Source organism: Pseudophryne corroboree, chromosome 3 (genome assembly GCF_028390025.1).
Source record: "Pseudophryne corroboree isolate aPseCor3 chromosome 3, aPseCor3.hap2, whole genome shotgun sequence".
In the NCBI taxonomy this organism is placed as follows: domain Eukaryota; kingdom Metazoa; phylum Chordata; class Amphibia; order Anura; family Myobatrachidae; genus Pseudophryne; species Pseudophryne corroboree.
The window spans coordinates 2772268-2795286 of record NC_086446.1 but is presented as its reverse complement, the minus strand read 5'-3'; the positions used below and the strand labels follow the sequence as shown (position 1 = coordinate 2795286).

General features: G+C 43.7%; 1 protein-coding gene across 1 annotated transcript in view; it reads left to right on the top strand.

The window, feature by feature from the left end:
* LOC135056555 (uncharacterized) overlaps nt 1-21564 on the top strand; it is a 637874-nt gene extending 616310 nt beyond the window's left edge. The window contains exons 11-14 of the mRNA XM_063961888.1: nt 4749-4854; nt 4935-5032; nt 5632-6028; nt 19089-21564. Coding sequence (XP_063817958.1) covers nt 4749-4854; nt 4935-5032; nt 5632-6028; nt 19089-20266 — 1779 coding nt within the window. The 3' untranslated portion in view covers nt 20267-21564. The remainder of the gene's footprint in view (nt 1-4748; nt 4855-4934; nt 5033-5631; nt 6029-19088) is intronic.
* The last annotated feature ends 1455 nt before the right edge of the window (nt 21565-23019 follow it).

The following is a 23019-nucleotide window of genomic DNA, read 5'->3' as shown; positions in this document are numbered from 1 at the left end:
TGTCCTGTTGTAGGAGGAAATTGGCTCCAATCAAGCGCTGTCCACAGGGTATGGCATGGCATTTAAAAATGGAGTGATAGCCTTCCTTATTCAAAATCCCTTTTACCTTGTACAAATCTCCCACTTACCAGCACCAAAGCAGCTCCAAACCATCACATTACCTCCACCATGCTTGACAGATGGTGTCAGGCACTCTTCCAGCATCTTTTCACTTGTTCTGCGTCTCACAAATGTTCTGTGTGATCCAAACACCTCAAACTTCGATTCATCTGTCCATAACACTTTTTTCCAATCTACCTTTGTCCAATATCTGTGTTCTTTTGCCCATATTAATCTTTTCCTTTTATTGGCCAGCCTCAGATATGGCTTTATCTTTGCCACTCTGCCTAGAAGGCCAGCATCCCGAAGTCGCCTCTTCACTGTAGACGTTGACACTGGTGTTTTGCGGGTACCATTTAATGAAGCTGCCAGTTGAGGACCTATGAGGCGTCTATTTCTCAAACTAGAGACTCTAATGTACTTGTCTTCTTGCTCAGTTGTGCACCGGGGCCTCCCACTTCTTTCTACTCTGGTTAGAGCCTGTTTGTGCTGTTCTCTGAAGGGAGTAGTGCACACCGTTGTAGGAAATGTTCAGTTTCTTGGCAATTTCTCGCATGGAGTAGCCTTCATTTCTGCAGCGCGATACACTGGTATTCCACAGGGAATAATATCGGGGTGTAGAGTTGTATCTTGAGCCGAGGCACCAACAGGCTAAAGCTTTGACTGTTCCCAGGATGCACTGCACCGCCTCCTCTATATCCCCACCTCCAGGCACTGGAGCTCAGTTTGTAAGTTGGTGCCTGCAGTGCAGGTAGCTAACAGGGAGGGCCGCATCATAGGCACTTGATGCTATATGTCATGCTGACATATCGTGCTGCGGCTCCCTCACCTCCCCCAAGCAGCGCTGTATACTCCCGCCCCCTGGTTGCTGGGTACTTACAGCGGAGGCGCTCCGGTCTCATCAGGCACACATACCGCCGCTGCTCTCCTGGATCGCGTGGCCGCATCATCGGGAGGAGGTAAAGGGCCCCCTAGGTGGGACCCGCCGAAATCACGGTCTGGACGCGGTCCCAGGAGACAGACCGCACCGCAGGCGTGGACACTGTGGCCGTGCTGGGACCCCACTATATCCACCAGGGCAAGGAGCACAGGTGGGATTTACTAAAATCCATTTCACATAGGCTCCATAGTACCTGGTGGTGAAGTCCAGCAGAGGGGATAAGGCGCTGACCTGTAGCCCCTCCCCCAACCCTAGGCGCCATCTACAGCAGATGTTCCCGTCCTGGAGCTGCATCTCTCTCTGTCTCCCTCACTCTCTGTCAGCGTTTGACCGACATTACACAGAGCTGCGCTGATTCTGGGACTGCTGGGCTCTGTCTCCTCTGTAAAGCCGCCTGTATCATCAGCGCTGTGCATTTACAGGACACTTAAGCATTCTACATGTCGTGTAGACAGTGCTAGTTAAGAACAAGTGCATAACTACAGGGATATTTAGTACAAGTATTCTGTGATATGCATCCAGTGTTTACTGTGCATTGTTCTATCTGTGTACATAGTTTTATGTAGTAATACTAGTCCAGTGCAGTCTTATTGTTGTGTGTAATAATTTCTGCGTTGTACATTATGACTGTGTGTGCCTATAGCTGCCATGTGGTTTCCATTCTGTGTATCTCACACATATTGTCATCCCTATATTCTGTACCCTGAAGGGGGCTAAGTGTGTCAGGGTCATTATAAATATATATATATATATATATATATATATGTATATATATATATATATATATATATATATATATATATATATAGATAGTGTTTCACAGGATATACTGTTGTATTTTTCTCTGTGTGTTTCAGTCACCATATACCACTTAAATCCTCTGTTTGTGTTCTGCATTTGCAATCATACTCCACAGGGGTTTTTATGTCAGGTACTGTGTCTGGCTATAATGTACTGTTACGCCCTAAGGCTACGTTTCCATATAATGTCTGCTACACAGGGCGGGAGATCTGTGGCTGATACTGCATCATACAGTGCTGAAGCCGCGGATTTATCTGAGGAAAATATTCCAGCTGAGGGTCCAGGTACCGGGGGTTCTGTACCACTCAGTCTGCAGCACCGGTGGCACACCAAGACCCACCTTGGGCTGCTTTCTCTAATATGCTGACTACGCTGGTAACAAGACTTACGCCCCCTGTGGGACCTGCCACATATTGTCCCTGTAGTTAATCCGCCATGGGCGGATACTCTGTCAACTCAGTTACAGCAATTACATCAGTCTTTGGTTTAACAAAAGCCTGACCCTCGCCCTCCTAGGACCAAAGGGTCATCTAAGCTGGCCATTTCTTCCTCACAATCCACTCATGTTTCGGATACTTCATCCAATGAAGATAGGGTATATACTGACCCATCAGACACTGATCCAGATGCTTCTGATGAGGATTCTACAACGTAGGTTGATGTTCCTGACCTCTTGGAGGCTATCAAACTGATTCTTCAGTTTTATGATGAAACTGACCCTCCAGATACGTCTAAGAAACCTGATAAGTTCAAACGTCAGAAGGTTACTAAATTAGTTTTGCCACATTCTGACCATTTAGTTGACATTCGTCAGAAATCCTGGGAGTCTCCAGGAAATAAATTTTCCCTGTCTAAAAAGATACTAGCTCATTATCCCCTCTCTGCAGAGTTAAGTAAGAATTGGGAAACACCACCACCACCGGTGGAGTCACATGTAGCTCTTCTTGTTGTGTCTTCTACTCTGCCTGTCACTACCATCACCTCTCTGAAGGAACCGATGGATAAGCGTGTGGAGGGTTGCTTGAAGTCTATTTACACTCTTGTGGGTGCCGTACATAGACCCACTATAGCAGCTTCTTGGGCTGCAAAAGGTATTGAAGCCTGGGTTCAAGCTGTTGAGGCAGAGCTACCTCTGAAGTTTTCTGATAATGCCAGACAGTGTCTTTCATACACTATCACAGCCTCTCATTACATTCAGGAGGTGGCCTCTGATGCAGGTGTTCTGGCGGCCAAAGCGTCTACTACGTCCATTCTGGCTCGCCGGATTCTATGGTTGCGGTCCTGGTCGGTGGACCTGGACTCTAAAAAGACCTTGGAGGTGATCCCTTTTAAGGGAGACATCCTATTCGTGGAAGATTTGAACAAGATTGTTGCTGACTTAGCGTCTGCTAAGACTGCATGTCTACCAAGTACTAATCCTTTGGCTCCGAAGGTTAAAAGTACCTCCTTTCGTTCTTTTCGACCTCCAAGTAAAGCAAAGGGTCAGGCATACCCTAAACAGGCTCGCACTTCCAAAACCTCTAAGCCCAAGCCTTAGCGTTCATGGGCTGCCCGTCAGCCTGCTTCCAAACCAGACAAGCCTGCTGCATGATGGGGCGGGCCTCCCCCTGGGGGACCCCAGGATGGGAGGCTGACTTCTGCGGTTCACCGAGGTTTGGTTACAGGCCACTTCAGACGCCTGGGTGAGGGAAGTCGTCACTCGAGGATATGCCATATCTTTCAGGGAGCGTCACAGTGACATCACTTATATCTATAGTAATAATACAGGTACATGACTGGGAAGGTAAGGGGATCTGGGAGCATCACAGTGACATCACTTATATCTATAGTAATAATACAGGGACATGACTGGGGAAGGTGAGGGGATCTGGGAGCATCACAGTGACATCACTTATATCTATAGTAATAATACAGGGACATGACTGGGGAGGTGAGGGGAACTGGGAGCTTCACAGTGACATCACTTATGTCTATAGTAATATTACAGGGATATGACTGAGGAGGTGATGGGATCTAGGAGTGTCACAGTGATGTCACTTATATCTATATTAATAATACAGGGATATGACTGGGGAGGTGTGAGGGTCTGTGAGTGTCACATTGATATCACTTATGTCTATAGTAATAATTCAGGGACATAACTGGGAAGGTGAGGGGATCTGGGAGCATCACAGTGACATCACTTATATCTATAGTAATAATACAGGGACATGACTGTGGAGGTGAGGGGATCTGGGAGCTTCACAGTGATATCACTTATATCTATAGCAGGGCTGGCCAAACCGGTCCTCGAGATCTACCAACAGTTCATGTTTTCCAGGCCTCCTGGAGATCTGTAGAATTATCAGTTAGGAATGAATGCAGCACATCTTAATTAGTAATGACTACACCTGTGCACCAGCTAGGTGGTCTGGAAAATGTGAACTGTTGGTAGATCTCGAGGACCGGTTTGGCCAGCCCTGATCTATAGTAATATTACTGAGACATGACTGGGGAGGTGAGGGGATCGGGGAGTGTCACAGTGACATCACATATCTATAGTAATAATACACGGACATGACTGGGGAGGTGAGGGGGTATAGGAGTGTATGCGGTGATATTTGGTGTCTCCCCCAATACACAGGATTACACAGTAGTGAAGAAGACATCCAGAGAAAGTGAGACACCCAGCAGGACCCAAAGCCCCATCACGGTGCCTCCACCTCACTCACTGATACATGAGAGACACTATGACTAGAAGATCCTGGATCTCACCAACAATATCATTCAGCTGCTTACTGTAGAGGTGACTGCTGGGAATGAGACATTATACAGTAACACCAGGACGTGTCTGGGTGATAACTGTATCACTGTGTGTGTCAGGTTCCTCCAAAGTTTTCAGGATGTCACTGTCTATGTCTCCATTCAGGAGGGGGAGCACAGGGGTCTGTACAAGGACGTGATGATGGAGAATCACCGGCCCCTCACATCACTGGCTAAGAGGAGACTGTCATGTATTGTACAGGGGAGAGCAGGTATGGGGGCCCCCTATTTACACACATCATCTGATAATCACATATATACACTGTACTCAGTCACTGTGTGTCTCCTACAGATGGACCCAGTAACAGAGATACCCCAGAGAGATGTCTCCGTCCTCTGTATTCCCAAGATTGTACAGAGGAGAATCACAGGATCCCACAGGAGGATCAAGTAGGTGGGATTTAGGGTTTTATTAATACAGGTTGAGTATCCCTTATCCAAAATGCTTGGGACCAGAAGTATTTTGGATATCGGATTTTTCCGTATTATGGAATAACTGCATACCATAATGAGATATCATGGCGATGGGACCTAAGTCTAAGCACAGAATGCATTTATGATTCATATACACCTTATACACACAGCCTGAAGGTAATTTTAGACAATATTTTTAAAAACTTTGTGCATTAAATAAAGTTTGTGTACATTCACACAATTCATTTATGTTTCATATACACCTTATACACATAGCCTGAAGGTCATTTAATACAATATTTTTAATAACTTTGTGTATTAAACAAAGTTTGTGTACATTGAACCATCAGAAAACAAAGGTTTCACTATCTCCGTCTCACTCAAACAATTCCGTATTTCGGAATATTCCGTATTTTGGAATATTTGGATATGGGATACTCAACCTGTATACCACGGTGACTGTCACTATATGATGGGGAAGGGTGTGTGTGTGTGTGTGTGTGTGTGCGCCTTACACACTGTTATACTATATACTCTTAATGAATTCAGACTTTATTATTTTATTGGTCATTTAGGGTGAAGAGCTTACTGATATAAAGGTAGAAGAGATAGAGGGAGAAGATTCATATGTGACTGATAATAAAGCAGAAGGTACAGAGAGAGAAGAAGAGACGTATGTGACTGATATGAAGGCAGAAGATGTAGAGGGAGAAGAAGAGACATATGTGACTGATATAAAGGCAGAAGGTACAGAGAGAGAAGATGAGACGTATGTGACTGATATGAAGGCAGAAGATATAGAGGGAGAAGAAGAGACATATGTGACTGATATAAAGGCAGAAGATACAAAGGGAGAAGAAGAGATGTATGTGACTGATATGAAGGCAGAAGATATACAGGGAGAAGAAGAGACGTATGTGAGGGGTGATCAGCAGTGTAAGGAGGAGGAGATCCCTACAGATATCAGCACAGGTGAGTATTAATCAGTTATTACAACCCAGTCACACATTTTCTTGCTTAGTCACTATAACAATATTTTATGCTACATCCTCTACTGTCAGTACAAACTATTGAGTGAAGTATATCTGCCCAGTGGGGGAGTCAAAGACTCTGGACAAAGACTGAATTTGTTCAGACTCCAAAGGACTGGAAGACTGTGCATCAGACGGATACTTATCAGAGCAAGAGACTTGGATGACCCCAACTGGGCACACTTTGGCCCACATTTTTGCCACATTGCCTCACAGAAGGCTTGGAGATCATAAAGCATTGGGTCTTTTTTTTTTTAGAGATGTTCTTAAGTCTGGCCGGTTCTACATTACAGTCCTGCTGACCACAATGTCTTGCTGCACTGCTGGAGATCCACAGACCATAGAAATACATTGGCTGCAAGACGTTCCCAAAGGATATGGAACAAACACTAGTGGTAGACACTTCCATCATGTAGTGACCGTACCAAATGTATAAGTATGTGGTTCCCAGAGACCCATCATGTAGAGCATTTGGGGTCCTAAGTCACAGTTTCAGGCTCTGATCATTATTTATGAGTCCCAGAGAGATACACATTCTACCATATATATCTATCGTACCTGCCAGACTTAATGTATATATTATGTGACATCTCTGCCCCTGTAAGGTTAACACCAGTAGGGAGGTGTTCAGACCTTCTGTACCGTTCAAACAAAGATTGGTGGGGATTCTCTTTGTCTCTTCTGTACAGTTCCACAAGGTATCACCTGTAGCACCTGCCTTTCCCACAATCCTCTGCTCATTGATGGTCAGATGCACCCAGGTGTTCATCTCCAGGTAGTAAAGGCTCCTCACCCCAAGGTGTCCAGCCCAAGTGGGATTATGAAAGCCTGTAAGAGCTCATCGTGCAAGGAAGCCATTGCCCCAAGTCATCACAATTGGTGGTGAATTTATTTGCAATGGGCCTATGCAGAAAATGTGGATTATAAAAGCTTGAAAGAAAAATAGCGTGGTAGCTGTTTAAAAAAAAAAAAGTCTGCATAGGGGAGATGCAAAGTTTGCCAGAAGCACAAGTGTTGCAGTGTACACTTTTGTCCTTCGAAAGGAAGAAAAATGAGTGTTACACCATTGTTGAAGTATTGCCTGCATATGTGCAAAAATGGGATGCAAATGTATGGGAATTGCCAGTTATGGATCAATGGAATAAACATTCAAGCAAGTTTATTCCATTGATCCATAAACTTCGTCTCATGATCTTGATGGCTATCTGCCAACTTAAAAAGGCTCATATCTTTTGGACCTTCTTGAGCATCCGCTTTTTGGACCTTGAAAATATGAACAATTTCAACATGTTCCATCAGCACAGGTCGTAGTTCCCTCTACACAGAGGTCTTTATTTTCAGATAGGGTTTAGCTGGTCTACTTGCTACAAGCTTTGTAGTGTGAGCCACCTTCACTTCCTTGCAGACCAATTCAGCGACATTGCAAGTTCCATCCTGGTTGCATGAAGGCAATTTCACCTACAAGAGTATTACCCTTCACAAGACTCTCAATAATTTTCTGCAATGTTATGCTTTCCACTGCAAAATGGTGTGACTTGGTCACATTCATATCTCTCTGATCAAATGGCAACAACAGAGACACTTCCTGGGACGCCATCTATATCTCTGTAGACTTCTATCTCTGTAGACTTCTGTACATTCTATACCTTTGCCTAACAGGTCATATGATCACCATCTATAATTGTTAGTTCTTTGTCACCAACTTTAGACTCAGCTTTATTATCTGGAACTAGAACCATTTGGGAAGACTACACACCTTCAGCTGCAACAGGAAGCGGAATGCCACTTCAAGGTACCTCAACCACTTTTACAACACAGTCTTTTAGGAAGTTCCCAATTTTGGTATTTCAGTCCCATCTTGCACATGGTGACATTCAATGTTATGTGGACTAGAGAATCCAGAATCTGAGAGTGGCAGTACCAGTATGTCCTTTGACATAAAGCCAAGGTCTGAAGATTATGATGCTGGTGGCACTCATGACAATAGTGACTCTTTGAAAGAAGATGAGTTACCAGTGAAGCATACCAGTAGACAATATTGTGCTTCAAGGCTGAAGGTTAAAGATGTTACAAGTAGAAGTTGGCTAAATGGTGTTCCTTTAAGAGGTTTAATAAAGAGAAAACTTTATTTGGTTAAAAAGAAGGAAAGGAAAAGCTGTTCTTTGTCTGAACCAGAAGATTCTGAGGAAAATAATTTGCTGTATTTTGATGTAGTTGACAAGAATGAAGATGAAGTATGGTACTTTGGGAAAAGGTACTTCAAATAATTTTTAAAGCCTGAAGTATCGAAGAATGAATCTCAAGTGCTTTATATAGAAAGTAAGGACTTCAAGTGGTACCTTAAACTGAGGAAAAAGAAGAGACTGGATGATCTTGGATGCAGTGGGTGGCCTTCATGAGAAGAGTGAAGAGGGACTTTGCCATGAGCATGCCTTGTCCCGTATTGTTCAGTCCAGGGGGTTTGAGCTGGGAAGTGGTATATATGGTAGAATGAAGCTAGGTGGTGACGGTGAGCCACAGGTTCTGTGTGGAGCAGGAGGGATCCACCCACACAGGTAAGAGAAGGCAGGTGTGAGTTAGTTAAAGTCAATCACAAAAACAGATCATTTTGGAAAACATAATGTAAAATCCACAGTTATAGGTAACCAGAAAAAGAGAGCATCTCATTCTATCCATGGGGATGTACAGTTTGAAGGTTATATATCCATCTGGCCTCTCTTTGTAGTAATAATTGACCCCTATTTCCCCCCCCCCTCTTGTATTTGGGGATATCCAATAAATGATTTTATAGCAGCTTGTTGATCATCCATATTTCAAATCTCTACCTCGCTACCGGTTGATCCGGCGCCTTGCCTTCAAGATCTACCCTTAAGTTAGACTGCTGCATAGCCATGCGTTCTTTCAATTGTCTTGTGGTTTTGCCCACATAGAGTAAACCACATGGGCACTGAATAATAACATGATTGATGCAAGTGAGGGCATATTTGATGCTGAACCTTTTGCCTGAATGTGAGTGTACAAATGTATTACCCACCTCTAGGAAGCTACAAGTAGTGCAAACCACACAGCTGAAATTGCCCAGTTTGCGGGTCATGAAGTGTTCTGGTTTTGGTGGTTTAACTTTAAAACATTGTTTCCTTCCACGTCTGTAGGCAGGCATTAAACTTGTGTCTTATAAAGCTGGTAGTTGATTATCAGAAGAAACAGTCAGCCAAAGCATCCTGGTCCTGTCACTTAGATCTCTACTAGAAATGTTAAAGTCTTGCAACCAAACTATCTTTGCTTCATGCTTTTTCCTCTACTAATAGACCATGCTCTCTCTTTGGATTCCTTCAAAGATCTAGGATGATATCCTCTTGTCAGGAATTTATTCAGTATCAAATCAATTTGAACCTTGGCATCACTGATGTTGCTGCAGATCCTCACTGTAAGCAAAAATTGAGAAAAGGGCAATCCTTTATTCAAGACTGGTGGATGATAGCTATTGGCTCTAAGTAGAGTGTTTCTATCATGGTCTTTGGAATAGATTGACGTTTTGAAGCTTAGATTCACTTCTAATGTCACTGCTACACCCAAATAGTGATCAGTATCGTAGCTACACTCATAAGTGAATTTAATAGCTGGATCCTTCTGGTTGATGGTCTCCATGGTCCAAATTAATGAGCACTGGTCACCTGACTAAATAATGAAGACATTGTCAATAAACTTCAACCAAAAATAGATTAGCCAAACTCGGGGGGCCACACAAACAGGGGCGTAGGAAGGGTGGAGCAAGTGGAGCTCAAGCTCCAGGTGCCGCTGGGGACAGAAGGCGCCGGCTCCCTGTAGCAGAGCTGACAGCTGGGATCTTGGGGTAGGAGGAGATGACTAGAAGAGAGGGAAGGGGTGCCCACCACACTGACTGCATGTTCCATGTCACTGATTGCAGTGCAGAGAGTCCAGTGCAGTGTGGTGTGTTAGGGAAGTGGGGAGGTTTGGAGGCTTGTCAGAAGAAGCTTCCTGGCTGTCAGATAACTGCATTCAGTGATCTGGAACATGCAGGCAGTGTGGTGGCCACCCCTGCTCTTTCCTCAGTCCTTTCCTTCTACCCACGGAGGTCCAGCCTGTCAATCACATTGAAACTCCGTCCCTCCAGGCTAGAACGAAGAGCTGCTCTGCTGCTGCCCATTTGGTGAGAATTAATGTGTGTATATGTGTGTGTGCTTCGGGTGTCATGTCTCCACGCTACACCTCTGCACACAAGATCCCATTACACCCAAAGTGTAACTTGGAGTCAAATAAAAAATAATTTCTGGTCAATGTTAGGTGCAAGAGTGAAATCATGAATTCACTGCCTGGACCATTGTATTCTGGGCTGTTATTGAGGCTTCTCCGTAAGGTGTCAAGTTACCCATCATGCAGTATGGAGGTGTACAGGCTTGTGACATCAATCGTACACAAACTTTGTCTAGTCGGTAGAGGGGATATACCCAATAATTTCAGAATTAAGGCTGTGGTGTCTTTCAAAAAGGAGAACTGTGCCTGCACTACTGATTGAAAATAATAGTCCAAATATTGAGAGACCCCATAATATAGTGAGTCTCATGCTGAGATTATTGGACATCCCGGCAGATTAAGCTTGTCCTTGTGTAGCTTGGGCAGTGTGTATAATAGTGGGATCTAAGGGTGTTTCATTAGCAGCATGTCTCTAGCTTTCTTTGGTATAATGTTCTGGTCCACAGCCATGTTCAGAACTTCAGACAGTTCTTTGGAAAAAGTCTGTGTTGGATCTCCATCTAGAGTGCAATATGTTTTCATCAGATCATGTACCACGATTCCACCACCTTTATCTGCACAATGAATTACTACATCTTTGTAATCACCTAAGTTCTTAAGTGATTTTCTTTCCCAAATGGATAGATTGTGAATCAGATCTTGTTTCTGCTTGGAATGTTCACTAACACTTTCCTTCATCCTTATGGTGAAGTATTTGATGGCCTGATTCAATGTAGTGGCTTCAAAGGTGGATCTCTTATAAAACAGAGGTAACAGTCCCTCTTTAATGGCGGTGTTCTCGAAATGTTCCTTTCAAGCTGGTTGATAGTTGTATTTATACAGGTCCACACTGCTGTTAAAGCTATTAAATAAATACGTTGGTGCGAATGACAAACCTTTATTTAAGACACATCTCACCTTTGATGTTAATGTCCTTGATGATAAGGGAAAGACTAAGTCTTCTTCTTGGTTCTTGGAACGTCCGCCTAGCTTTAAATTTATGTCTTCTGTCCATTTGTTGCGGCCAGTTTTTTTCATCAATAGTTTTTATTGAAAACAAGTTTTCTTTTTGCAAGGGGAAGGGGTACAGAAAGAAAGAAGGAAGGGGGGGGGGTACAAAGAACCAAGGGAACGGGATGTAAACATGCAAATATCAAAATTGTCAGAAGGTTAATATAACAATCCAATATAGATACAATAGGAAAAATACAAAGTCATCTTGGAAAAAGATACATAAACACGGGTCAAACATGAAAACATATCAATAAACAGATAATCAATAATAGACACAGGGCTAGTAAGGCACAGCCGGTGCACAGAGCGGAAGTATAAGCCGAGTCAGTTAGGGGGAAGGTGAAACACCCCCTCCAGCAGTGACGTAGTCATGCCATGCTCTGCATTTCACCATTGGGGAGGAGGCCGCAGAAGAGTAAGGCATGAACTCAGTTTCCATAGTAAAATGGAATTGAATGTTGTTGGTGAGAAGCTTGTTTCCAACTTTGGGCCACTGCAGCCCTGGCAGCTATACAAATATGCCCCACCAGATATCTCTGATGAGGTGGTATCTCAGCAGGAAAAATGTGGAGCAGGGCCATGGCCGGAGAGGGGGTGAGGGACAGGTGTAAGACCGAATTAATCAAAGCAAATATCTCGCTCCAGAAATGTCGAAGGGAAGGACAGGATCAGAAAATATGGCCTATTTCCCCACAGTTACGCCAGCAATATTTGGAACAAGACTGCCAGAATGAGTGTAGCCTATCCGGTGTTAAATATAGTCTATTGAGGCGTTTGATATGCATCTCCGTGTGATTCAAGCACTTGGACATTCGGTAAGAAGAAATAAAAATTTGTTCCCATTGGGCTTCAGATAGGGGAAGATCCAAGTCTTGTTCCCATTTCAGCTGCGCATTAGACTTAGTAGTAGTAAGCAAGCTGATAAGCGTCCTGTACCAAAACGAGATGTCCCCTCTAGAGTCACACGGAGATACACATGTTAAGACAACCTGGGATAACGGGTTCGGGGGAGCCACCTGTCTAGGCAAACCTTTGTACTAGTGGTGAATTTGGAAATAATGCAATAATTCTTCACTGGGGAGATTATATCGAGACTGGAGTTAAGAAAACGATAGCATAACATTACCATCCATAAGGTCCCCCAAGACAGTCAAACCACAAACAAACCAGGTAGAGAGATTTAAATTAGGGATTAATTTAGCTATGGCTCGTAGTGAGATAGTAGAATATGGAAATTGATGTCCAGGCAGGCGAGTTACCAATTTATCCCAGATTTGTAAAGATGTTCTAGTGGCGGGGAGGAGGGACAATAAGCGGGGTCTAGAGTTTGGGTGTATCTTAAAAAGGTCTTCTAAGGGAAGGTCCAAACTCCCAGTACGTTCAAGAGATACCCATCCCACTACAGGCTCCCCACTCAACCAGTATTTAAACTGGGCCAGCACACATGCCTCCTGGTAAAGGACCAGGTCGGGCATATCTAGCCCTCCCTTTCTACGAGGGAGAATCATTTTGGACCGAGCCAATCGGGGTGGCCGTGCCTTCCAGACATAGCGTAGCATTATAGCACGACATCTATCAAGGTACGTTTTAGGGAAAAGAAAAGGTATGGTTCAGTATAAGTACATGAGTTTAGGTAAGAGAGTCATTTTGAAGGCTGCTAGGCGGCCAATCCACGAAATATCATAAGATAGCCAGGACTTAGTCAGGTCTAAAAAACTATTAATGAGTGGAGGTAAGTTAACATCAAAAACAGAGGCCGTAGAAGGTGGAATTTAGATCCCCAAGTACTGAATTGAAGCCGAATGCCAGTTATATGGATAGTGTGATTGAAGGGTGGACACTATGGGAGCTGGGATATTAATGGGGAGAGCATCTGTCTTTGTTGTATTAATTTTATAAAAGGAAGCTTCACTATACTGTCCCAAGATAGCATGCAAACAAGGAAGGGAGGTTAGCGGTCCGTGACAAACAGAAGGACGTCGTCCGCAAAGAGGCACAACTTGTGAGTAGTAGTGCCAATAGTCACCCCCGGGAAGCCCCCAGACATCCTAATCTTCTCAGCAAGGAGTTCTATGCCCAACGTAAATATTAAGGGTGATAGAGGGCAACCCTGTCGGGTTCCATTCGTAATAGGAAATGTATCGGAGAGGAAACCGTTACTAAATACCCGTGCAGAGGGGGAGCTATATAGAGATAAAACCGAAGAAAGAACATGGCCACTAAAACCAAACTTGTCTAGAACCGAGGACATATATTGCCAGTTCAGTCTATCAAACGCCTTCTCTGCATCTAAAGAGAGCAGGAGAAGGCCAGTGTTAGAGGGAACGATATCAATCAAGTCAAAAACCCTACGGGTATTGTCAGATGCCTGTCTACCAGGCACAAACCCAACTTGGTCGTAGGCAATGAGAGATGGCAGAAAGACATTTAAATGGAAAGCGACAAGTTTGGCAAAAATTTTAATATCGCCGTTTAATAGTGCAATGGGCCTATAATTTTGACAATGCGCTGGGTTTTTACCTGGCTTGGGTATAGTGATAATCTGAGCCTCCAGCATTTCTGTAGGGAAAGCACCAAGAGAGGAGATTGAATTATACAAGGAGGTCAGGGTGGGCGATAGTTGATCACAGAGAGAAACATAAAATTCATTTATGAAGCCATCTGGACCGGGGGCTTTATTATGCGGGAGTGATTTCATTACTTGAATTACCTCGGAGGGGGTCCACGGGGCATTTAGTGTCTCGAGCTGTTCCGCAGAAAGGGAGGGGAGTTTGACGTCGGCTAGGAAGGATTGTATAGAATCAGGAGTGGATTGAAAAGTATGGGGATCAGAAGAAAGGTTGTACAGCTTGGTATAATATCTAGCGAATTGATTCGCTATGTCATATGGATTGGACACTTTACCACCCTGAGGAGAAATCAGATGTCTAATCCTATTAAGAGCCTGGAGAGCATGGAGCTTGCGAGCCAGCATTTTCCCCGGTCTATTACCAGTCAGGTAAAATTTCTGTCTCAACCTATTTAAAGCAAACTGGGTCCGTCTCATAAGGAGTTTCTGGAGTTGGCCTCAGATATCATTTAATTCCCTACGTAGGGCCCTAGAGGGGTGGAGCTTATTCCTATCTTCAACCTCCTTAAATTTAGATTCCAAGTCTTGTTGTTGTTGGATAGCTTGTCGTTTGAATCTAGCACCGGCTTGGATCGCAGTGCCTCACACAACTGCCTTAAGGGCGCACCAGAAAGTCGTGATAGAAGTATCTGAGGGGGAATTAGTTTCCATATAGAGGGAGATGCAACCATCAATCGCTTTTTTAGATATAGGGTCCGACAGCAGGTGGGCAGATAGGCGCCATGGCCGAGGGGGGGTAAATATTCCAAGACCATAGGAGAGGAGCATGATCGGACCAGGAAATAGGCAGAACATCCACCTGTGCTGAGTGCTGCAAAGTCCACTTATTCCAAAGAATAAGATCTATGCGAGAGTAGGAATTGTGCACTGGAGAGAAATACGTATAATCTCTCGAAGTTGGGTTCTGAACTCTCCACAAGTCATACAGGTCATATTCTGCCAGCAAATTACGGAAGGCTAGTGACGGGCCAGCGGGAGCCGCAGACATCTGGGAAGAAGACCGAGGAGATCTATCTAATTTAGGATCAAGCACTAAATTATAGTCGCCCAACATAAGCAGGGCACCCTGACGAACCCTCGCAATAGTCGAGCAAACTTTTCTAAGGAAGGGGACTTGGTTAGAATTGGGAGCGTAGAGAGATACAATCGTAACCATCTTATCCTCCAATTGTCCAACTAGAATGAGGAAACGTCCATTCTTGTCAGCTATCTGGGACAGCAGTTCAAACGAAACAGAGCTCAGAAAAAGAACAGCCACTCCATTGCGCTTGAAGGGGCCATTTGCAAAAAAGCCAGCTGGGTATCTCCGGTCTCTCAGAGCCGGGGGACCTGCTGACGAAAAATGCGTTTCCTGCAAGGCAACTATGTCAGCTCTGTGTTTATGAAAAGTGGTCAAGGCTAGCCTGCGTTTATTGGGGGAGTTCAAACCTTTAACATTCAATTAATATATTCGTACCATTTAAAATATAGAAAAAGCAAAAACAGCTGACTTCTCAAATTGGGGGGGGGGGGGGCATCTAGAAAAGAGGAAAGGACAGGCAGGAAAAACCAAAAGGGCCCATTATATCAGGACCGCATTGCTACTGCAGGGGAAAGGTATGCAGTAGAAAAAGTATGGGGAGGTGGCGGTAGTATCACCACCCGGGGTACAAAAGGCACATGTATACCTGGTGCAATAACGTGTAGCCAAACTACAAGTACCAATAAGGGTACCAACAAGCACATCAACAAATAATGTAAGTGACTAGTGAGATACCCTCATGTGTACAGTAAGAAGAAAAAGAAAGATAAAAGAGATAGAATCAGAGGAAAATGCAGGTACACATAGTAATATAAACAGCAAATGAAGGAACCAAAAGCATACACATATATAACATATAAACTCACATATCCGGTATGCATTATAAGGGGGACGGAGTCCCCAACCAAACATGAAGATCAACCAGGAACTACATTAATTGGAACATTGACTACTTAGTCAGGTCGCAGACCACTCACGGGTAAGTGGCAGGCGAGGTTTCAATGTAGAGGGCACTTTGACCGAAACATCCCAGTCATTAAGCAGCTTAACCCCAGCGTCCAGAGTGGCAACTACGTAGGAGGATTCTCATGGGAAATCACCAATTTCACTGGGAAGCCCCATCTGTATCTAATGTCATGAGAACGTAGTGCCTCCGTGATAGGAGCCAGAGCTCTACGTTTAGAGATGGTCAGTGCCGAGAAGTCAGGAAATATTTGTAGGCCTCCAAGCGTATCCGAATCAGACGCAGATCTGGCATTATCTTGCATTATCCGTTCCTTGGTCGTGAAGAAGTGAACACGGAGGAGGGTATCCCGAGTGTAGGAGGCGGAAACCGTCCATGGTTTCGGAAGCCGGTGAATGCGATCGATGAGAAGGTCTCTGTCGTCCGCCCCAGGTAGCAGTTTGCGGAAGAGGGACATAGCATAGTCCAGAAGTTCCGAATTGGCCACAGAGTCTGGGATACCTCAGATTTTAATATTATTTCTCTGCGACCTGTCCTCTATATCCGCCAGTTTGTCTTTATACGTCTCCATCTCAGCTTGTTGTCGGTCATGGGCCGAAATAAGGTAATTATGAGAGGACATCAGTTCCTCCATTTTACGTTCAAGGTGGTCTGTGCGATCACCTAAAGCAGTTAGCTCCACTTTAACTTCAAGGATAGCCAGAGAGAGGTCTTGAGTGAGCTCAGATTTAAAAGCCGCAAGGACTTGACACAGAGTCTTGACAATGAGAGGATCCGTAGAATTAGAGTCCACCCCAGGGACCGATAAGGAATGGCCAGAACTCTCCTTAGGACGGTCAGGTTGGCTCGATGGGATGGAGCTCCCGGCAGGAGACGAGGAGATACGAGCCCCTTTTTGATTAGAGAAAGCCACCGGGGGCGGGAGTGCGTCCTTAATTTTTTTAGGGGGCATCGTTAGAGAGCTGCAGTAGAAGGAGTAGACGAGTGAAACTGGAAGGCCAATGCGTCACAGGCCCTGGAGGCAGAGTAGTATGCTGGTTCCAAACAGAAGCTACTATGTATGCATGAGGACCCCGGGTGGAGGCGTAGAGAGGACAGAGCACATCACATCCCTATTCAAACATTATTACATGCAGAGAGATCTTTGCAGGGTCGGGGAGAAACAACAAATATGAGAGAGGCACAACAAATCCCAGCAAGGGGGTACTCACAGATCCAGTACAGGGGATTCCAGCAGGAATCGGCAGCACTACCACATAATGGAATATACACCCCAAGGGAGATGTAGTAGAAAAAGCTGGAGGAGAGCCCCAGGCAGACATCACTGGTCCTGGTTTAGCTCAGGGTTAATTTTCAGCCTCAGGAGGAGACAGAGCTGCAGAGATGCACAGACTGAAGAATCCAAAATGGGCGCTGGCTGTGAATGTCTCCTTCCCAGCTGGAGACAGAGGTGGATCCCAGGCACACAGGAGTAAAAGCACAAGGGCCCACGGGTCCTCGGCCTCTGGGAGCCCCTAGAGACCCCCCAGGAACCTGCAGGGAGAGGTAGGAGCCGTCCGGCGGAGCCACGTCCCGTTTTCCCGGGTCCCGGAAGTCCGGCCCGGGTAGGCTTGAAAATTTTGTCCCCGGCTTCAGGGCAGAAGGTAGGCCGCAATCTGCAGGAGCCTCCAGGAGTGCTCCCCGATTCCGCGGACCTCACCAACCGGCCAGTGCACAGCAACAGGAGTGGGGGAGAGGGCACCAGGCTGAAAGGAGCAGAGATGGATGTGCAGGGAGGGAGAGAAGTGCCAGAAATCCTGCAGCTCTGCTGAGACACTTCCACTCACAGCAGCAGCTAGGCCACGCCCCCTGCGGACAGTTTTTAACCCAATGGTAAAATCGTTATTCGTTGTAAACTCTTTTAATGGTAATTAACTTTACTTGTTTGAACTTGACCAAATCTGCTCGATATTTTTAAACTTGACATGATAATTTAATCAGCCAATCATTATCTGTATCATTATTAAATCAAACAAACATTTGTTCCACACTCCAACCAATGCATGACAGAATTCAGGATTGTACCTGCCGATAGTGGGAATATTCTTAACCCTGAACACTCTAGGATTTTTATTTTCTCTCGGAAATAATCCAAAAGGGTGACTATGTATACAAAAATAGTCACTTTCTCAGTTTTTCAGTCTAAATAGTTGCAGGAATAAATGCTCAGCCGTTTCATTCCCAGCTGTCTTCTTAAATTGAGTTATAAACAAAATGTTTTCAGTATCAGAATATGACAATGGGGGTCATTCCGACCCGATCGCACACTGCAGTTGTTCGCAGCGCAGCTGATCGGGTCGGAACTGCGCATGAGCCGGGCAGGGGCGATCGCTGGGCGGCTGCGTTTAGCCGCCGTTTTCAGGGTGCAGTCCGGCCAACGCAGGCGTGGCCGGGACCGTGCGGGGGGCGGACCGCAGCGGCTGCGTGATGTCACACGCAGCCGCTGCGACCCGGGGCTGCGTTGAGTAACTCCTGGCCAGCCACAGGAACTGCGCTGGCCTGGAGTTACTCTACAAGTACAAAAGCATCACCGCTGTGCGATGCTTTTGTACTTGTGTGTGTGTGTGGGGGGGGGGCAGGACTGACATACGGGGCGGACTAGCCCTGTGCTGGGCGTCCCCCCGCATGTCTGGGAAGATGATCGTAGCTGTGCTAAATTTAGCACAGCTATGATCAACTCGGAATGACCCCCTATGTGAGTTCATCACCTAATGGTAGATGTTCACATAGCCTATGCTGTCTGTATCCTCTGGGTTAACAGACATAATAATACAATCAAATCTGTCCTTCAAACATCAATGAGGGGCACTAAATTGTCTCAAGATAATGCTAAAAAAAATGTAAATCCACTGGTGCCTTGACTAGAGCCACATAATCACCCATGTGTATAGGAGTTTCAGCAATATGTGTACCAAAAATATAATCTCTATAACAGTGTATTGATGCCAGTTAATGATTTATATATTACTCCGTCTGCACATTTGATGCATATTTTTGCACAATTAACCATAGTCTTTATTGAAAAATGAAACTTGTTGTTTGCAAACATTTATATTTCTATATATGTATTTTATTCCCAGGAGATGGATGCAGCAGCCGGAATGTCTCAGAGGATCCTCTCACTTTATTTCCAGATGGTGAAATAGAAGAAAAATATGTCACCCAAGATTCTACGGAAGAAATCCTTCTTACACCAGTTATACACCTGGCACATCACCGTGCAGATATATTACCTGATCCCTCTGATCATGGGGAATGTTCCCCTGATCACTCTGATATTGGTGCATCTGTTACAGCTCTAACAGTAGATAAAATATTTCCCTGTTCTATAGAAGCCAAATGTTTTACTCAGAACACAAAGCTTATTACCCATCAGCCAGCTAAGGTAGATGTGAGGCCATATGCATGTCCTGAGTGTGGGAAATGTTTTACAGTGAAATCATCTATTGTTAGACATCTGAGAAATCACACAGGTGAGAAGCCATATTCATGCTCTGAGTGTGGGAAATGTTTTGCACAGAAATCAGTTCTTGTTTTACATGAGAGAAGTCACACAGGTGAGAGGCCATATTCATGCTGTGAGTGTGGGAAACGTTTTACACAGAAATCAGTTCTTGTTTTACATGAGAGAAGTCACACAGGTGAGAAGCCATATTCATGTGCTGAGTGTGGGAAATGTTTTACACAGAAATCGTATCTTGTTACACATCAGAGAAGTCATACAGGCGAAAAGCCATTTCCGTGTTCTGAGTGTGGGAAATGTTTTACTCTAAAATCAAATCTTGTTACACATCAGAGAAGTCACACAGGTGAAAAGCGATTTCCATGTTCTGAGTGTGGGAAATGTTTTACACATAAGTCATTTCTTGTTAGACATCAGAGAAAACACACAGGAGAGAGGGCATTTCCATGTCCTGAGTGTGGGAAATGTTTTCCACAGAAAGCATATCTTATTAGACATCAGAGAAGTCACACAGGTGAGAGACTATTTCCATGTTCTGAATGTGGGAAATATTTTACACAGAAATCACATCTTATTAAACATCAGAGAAGTCACACGGGTGAGAAGCCATTTCCATGTTCTGAGTGTGGGAAATGTTTTAGACAGAAATCAATTCTTGTTATACATCAGAGATGTCACACAGGTGAGAAACCATTTCCATGTTCTGCGTGTGGGAAATGTTTTAGACAGAAATCACATCTTGCTGTACATCAGAGAAGTCACACGGGTGAGAAGCCATTTCCATGTCCTGAGTAAGTGGAGTTACTCAGGTGGTACTTTGTGTGTTTGCAAGTGAGAATATTTTATCCAAAAAAATAAACATCAGTAAGCATAGTATATTTCATGTCACAGGCTATTTATTGACCTAATATAATAATTATTAGTTACTGTTTTGTCAAATTAGATTTTATCATTTTTTTTTTTTAAGTAAGCCTAAAGCTGGGCATACACTATACAATTATCTGGTAGATTATCTGCCAGATCTGGCTGATTGGAATTAAAATCTGGTAATGAATGAGAGCAAATGACAATCGATCATTTGCTCCCACACACTGGAAAATGGACAAAACCTGTCGTTTAGACAAATTGGTTAAATCCATGATTTGTCAGTGGCTCACATCCAAATATGTCCCACATAACGTAAAAAAAAATATTATATATATATATATAGTGGTGCTTGAAAGTTTGTGAAGCCTTCAGTATTTTCTATATTTCTGCTGAAATTTGACCTAAAACTATCTCAGATTTTCACACAAGTCTTTTCATCCTGTCAACCTAAACCCATGTCCCACCATTTCACTGTTCATCTTTTGTTTCTGTTGACCTTTACATCCTATTGATCTATTGACTGTCAATCTATTCACTGTCTAGTTATATACTGTTGATCTGTTAATCCACACCCTGCAATTTCATTTTAGATGACAATTGTTTTTTTTAGGCTTTGTTAAACCATGCATGATAGTGTCTACTATTGTACTGTAAATGATCATTAGTATTTATTACATATAATTTGAAATTATTTTCAATGGCAAATGTTATGTCCAAAAAATGTATTTGTGAAAAATAAAATGTGTAAATATTAGACTGTTTTTATTTAAATGATCTATAAATTCTCGTGCCAAATAACCCGTATTCCAATTAATAAATAAACCCTACCCTTTGATCCTAGTCCATTCAATGACTATATACCTACAATCAACATCAAGCAGGAGTGTAGTCAAGTGCACTTCATTTACAACAAGATGTTGGATATATCAGAAGACAGCTGAAAATATATTTTCGATGGGCTATTATTTAATTTGGCACAATTATTTTTTACTCGAATCTACATTTTATTTATAATCACCGGGGATGGCTATGGGGTCCAGGTTCACGCCAAGTTTTGTGAATCTCTATATGGGCCATTTTGAAGATGTAAAAATTTGGGATGGACGTATACAAAAAATTCATTTGACTGGTGCAATTATTCATAATTAGTCAAAGCTCCACTTTGTGTCAAAAATGCAATGGATACTTCAATTTACAAATGTGTTACATACAAAAAACAACAAATATGTAAACAGACAATAAAAATCGATATTATATTATCAACCAATATATTTTCTCATTTAAAATGGTACTTAATTGGTTTAACTTAAGGACTTTCATGATTCTGAAACAGAATTAGAGTCTATAGTACCTATTATTGTACAGTCTCATGGGAATAGGAGTAAAAAAAAGTTTTTTTTTAGAAATTTCTGTAGTCCTTAATATGATAATTTCAAAGTACCTACAGGGTTCCATTTCAGGGGTTAAAAAACCTCCAAATAAACCTACGTCCTCTAGCAAAGCAAGCTGTTGTTTTTGGGACTCCCGCACCTCTGTCCAGACTCTGAAGGTAGCTAAGCTGCTTTAGCGACAGTGCGGTCTGACATTACCACCCTACTGCACGTAACAGAGCAATTGCAAGGAGTAGCAGCAGGCAACAGACAAGCTTCAGAAAGGACATGGGCAAGAATATTTAAGTAACATAAGCAGTTGGATCTGGGCTGGCACGTAAGATGGTATATGGGCTGGCAAATAAGGGGATGATTTGGGCTGGTTCATAAGGGGGAGCTCTGGGCTGGCATGGAAGGGCATAATTGGGGCAAGATATTTGTATTAGTGTTTCATGGTCCTCTGTCCAAACTCATTTTCTTAATACGGTAAATCCAGAAAAAAAAGATTGTTAGCCCCTGGTCTATGCAAAAAAATTAAATCTGAATCTGAAAATAAGGATATGTCACGATAAGGTGTTTTTGTGAATCCATGGAACTCAGGCTTACTGAAGGAGTAGATGCTCTTGTAATGAGAAAACTGGGTGGATGAAGATAGTTTCTTTTCATATACTTTATTGAAAGTAACAGATTTGAGTGCAACTGAATAAGGAATCTAGAGTTTGAGAGGTAATAATAATGAATCACTTGTGGTAGTTCATGCAATCGGAATGGTAGTGGATACTGGGAGTTTGGATTGAAGAACTGCAACAAACTGTAAAAATGGGTACTGTAACGTGGCAGAAGGACTGTGAAGATTTGTGAGCTCCGGATGTTAGAAAACGTGGCTGAAGAACTGAATAGATGCGGAATTTGGATATTTGAAAGACGAGGCTGAAGAAATGCAGACTTTGGATGCTGGAGAGACGAGGCTGAAGAACTCAGGAAAAAGCCGGCAGACCTCCACGGGACTCTGGATGATCCGGCGGTACCATTTGCTGAACGGTTAACTGCGAACAGCGTACCAGGGAGCTGGCGGACATCTTGCAGCGGGCAAAGCTGGCGAACACTGAGAGCGGAATAAGGACCAGGACACCTGGATAGAGACGGATAAAATCTGCGGGAACACAGGGCTAGGGTTCTGACAAGCAGCAACAAAGCACTGGCAGAGAATGCAAAAACCTGAGCCTATTTGTATGGAGTAAAGCAACAGGATAGGCTGATCACTTACCCTTAGCCCATTAGCAAGGAATATTGATCTCCAACATGGCCGCC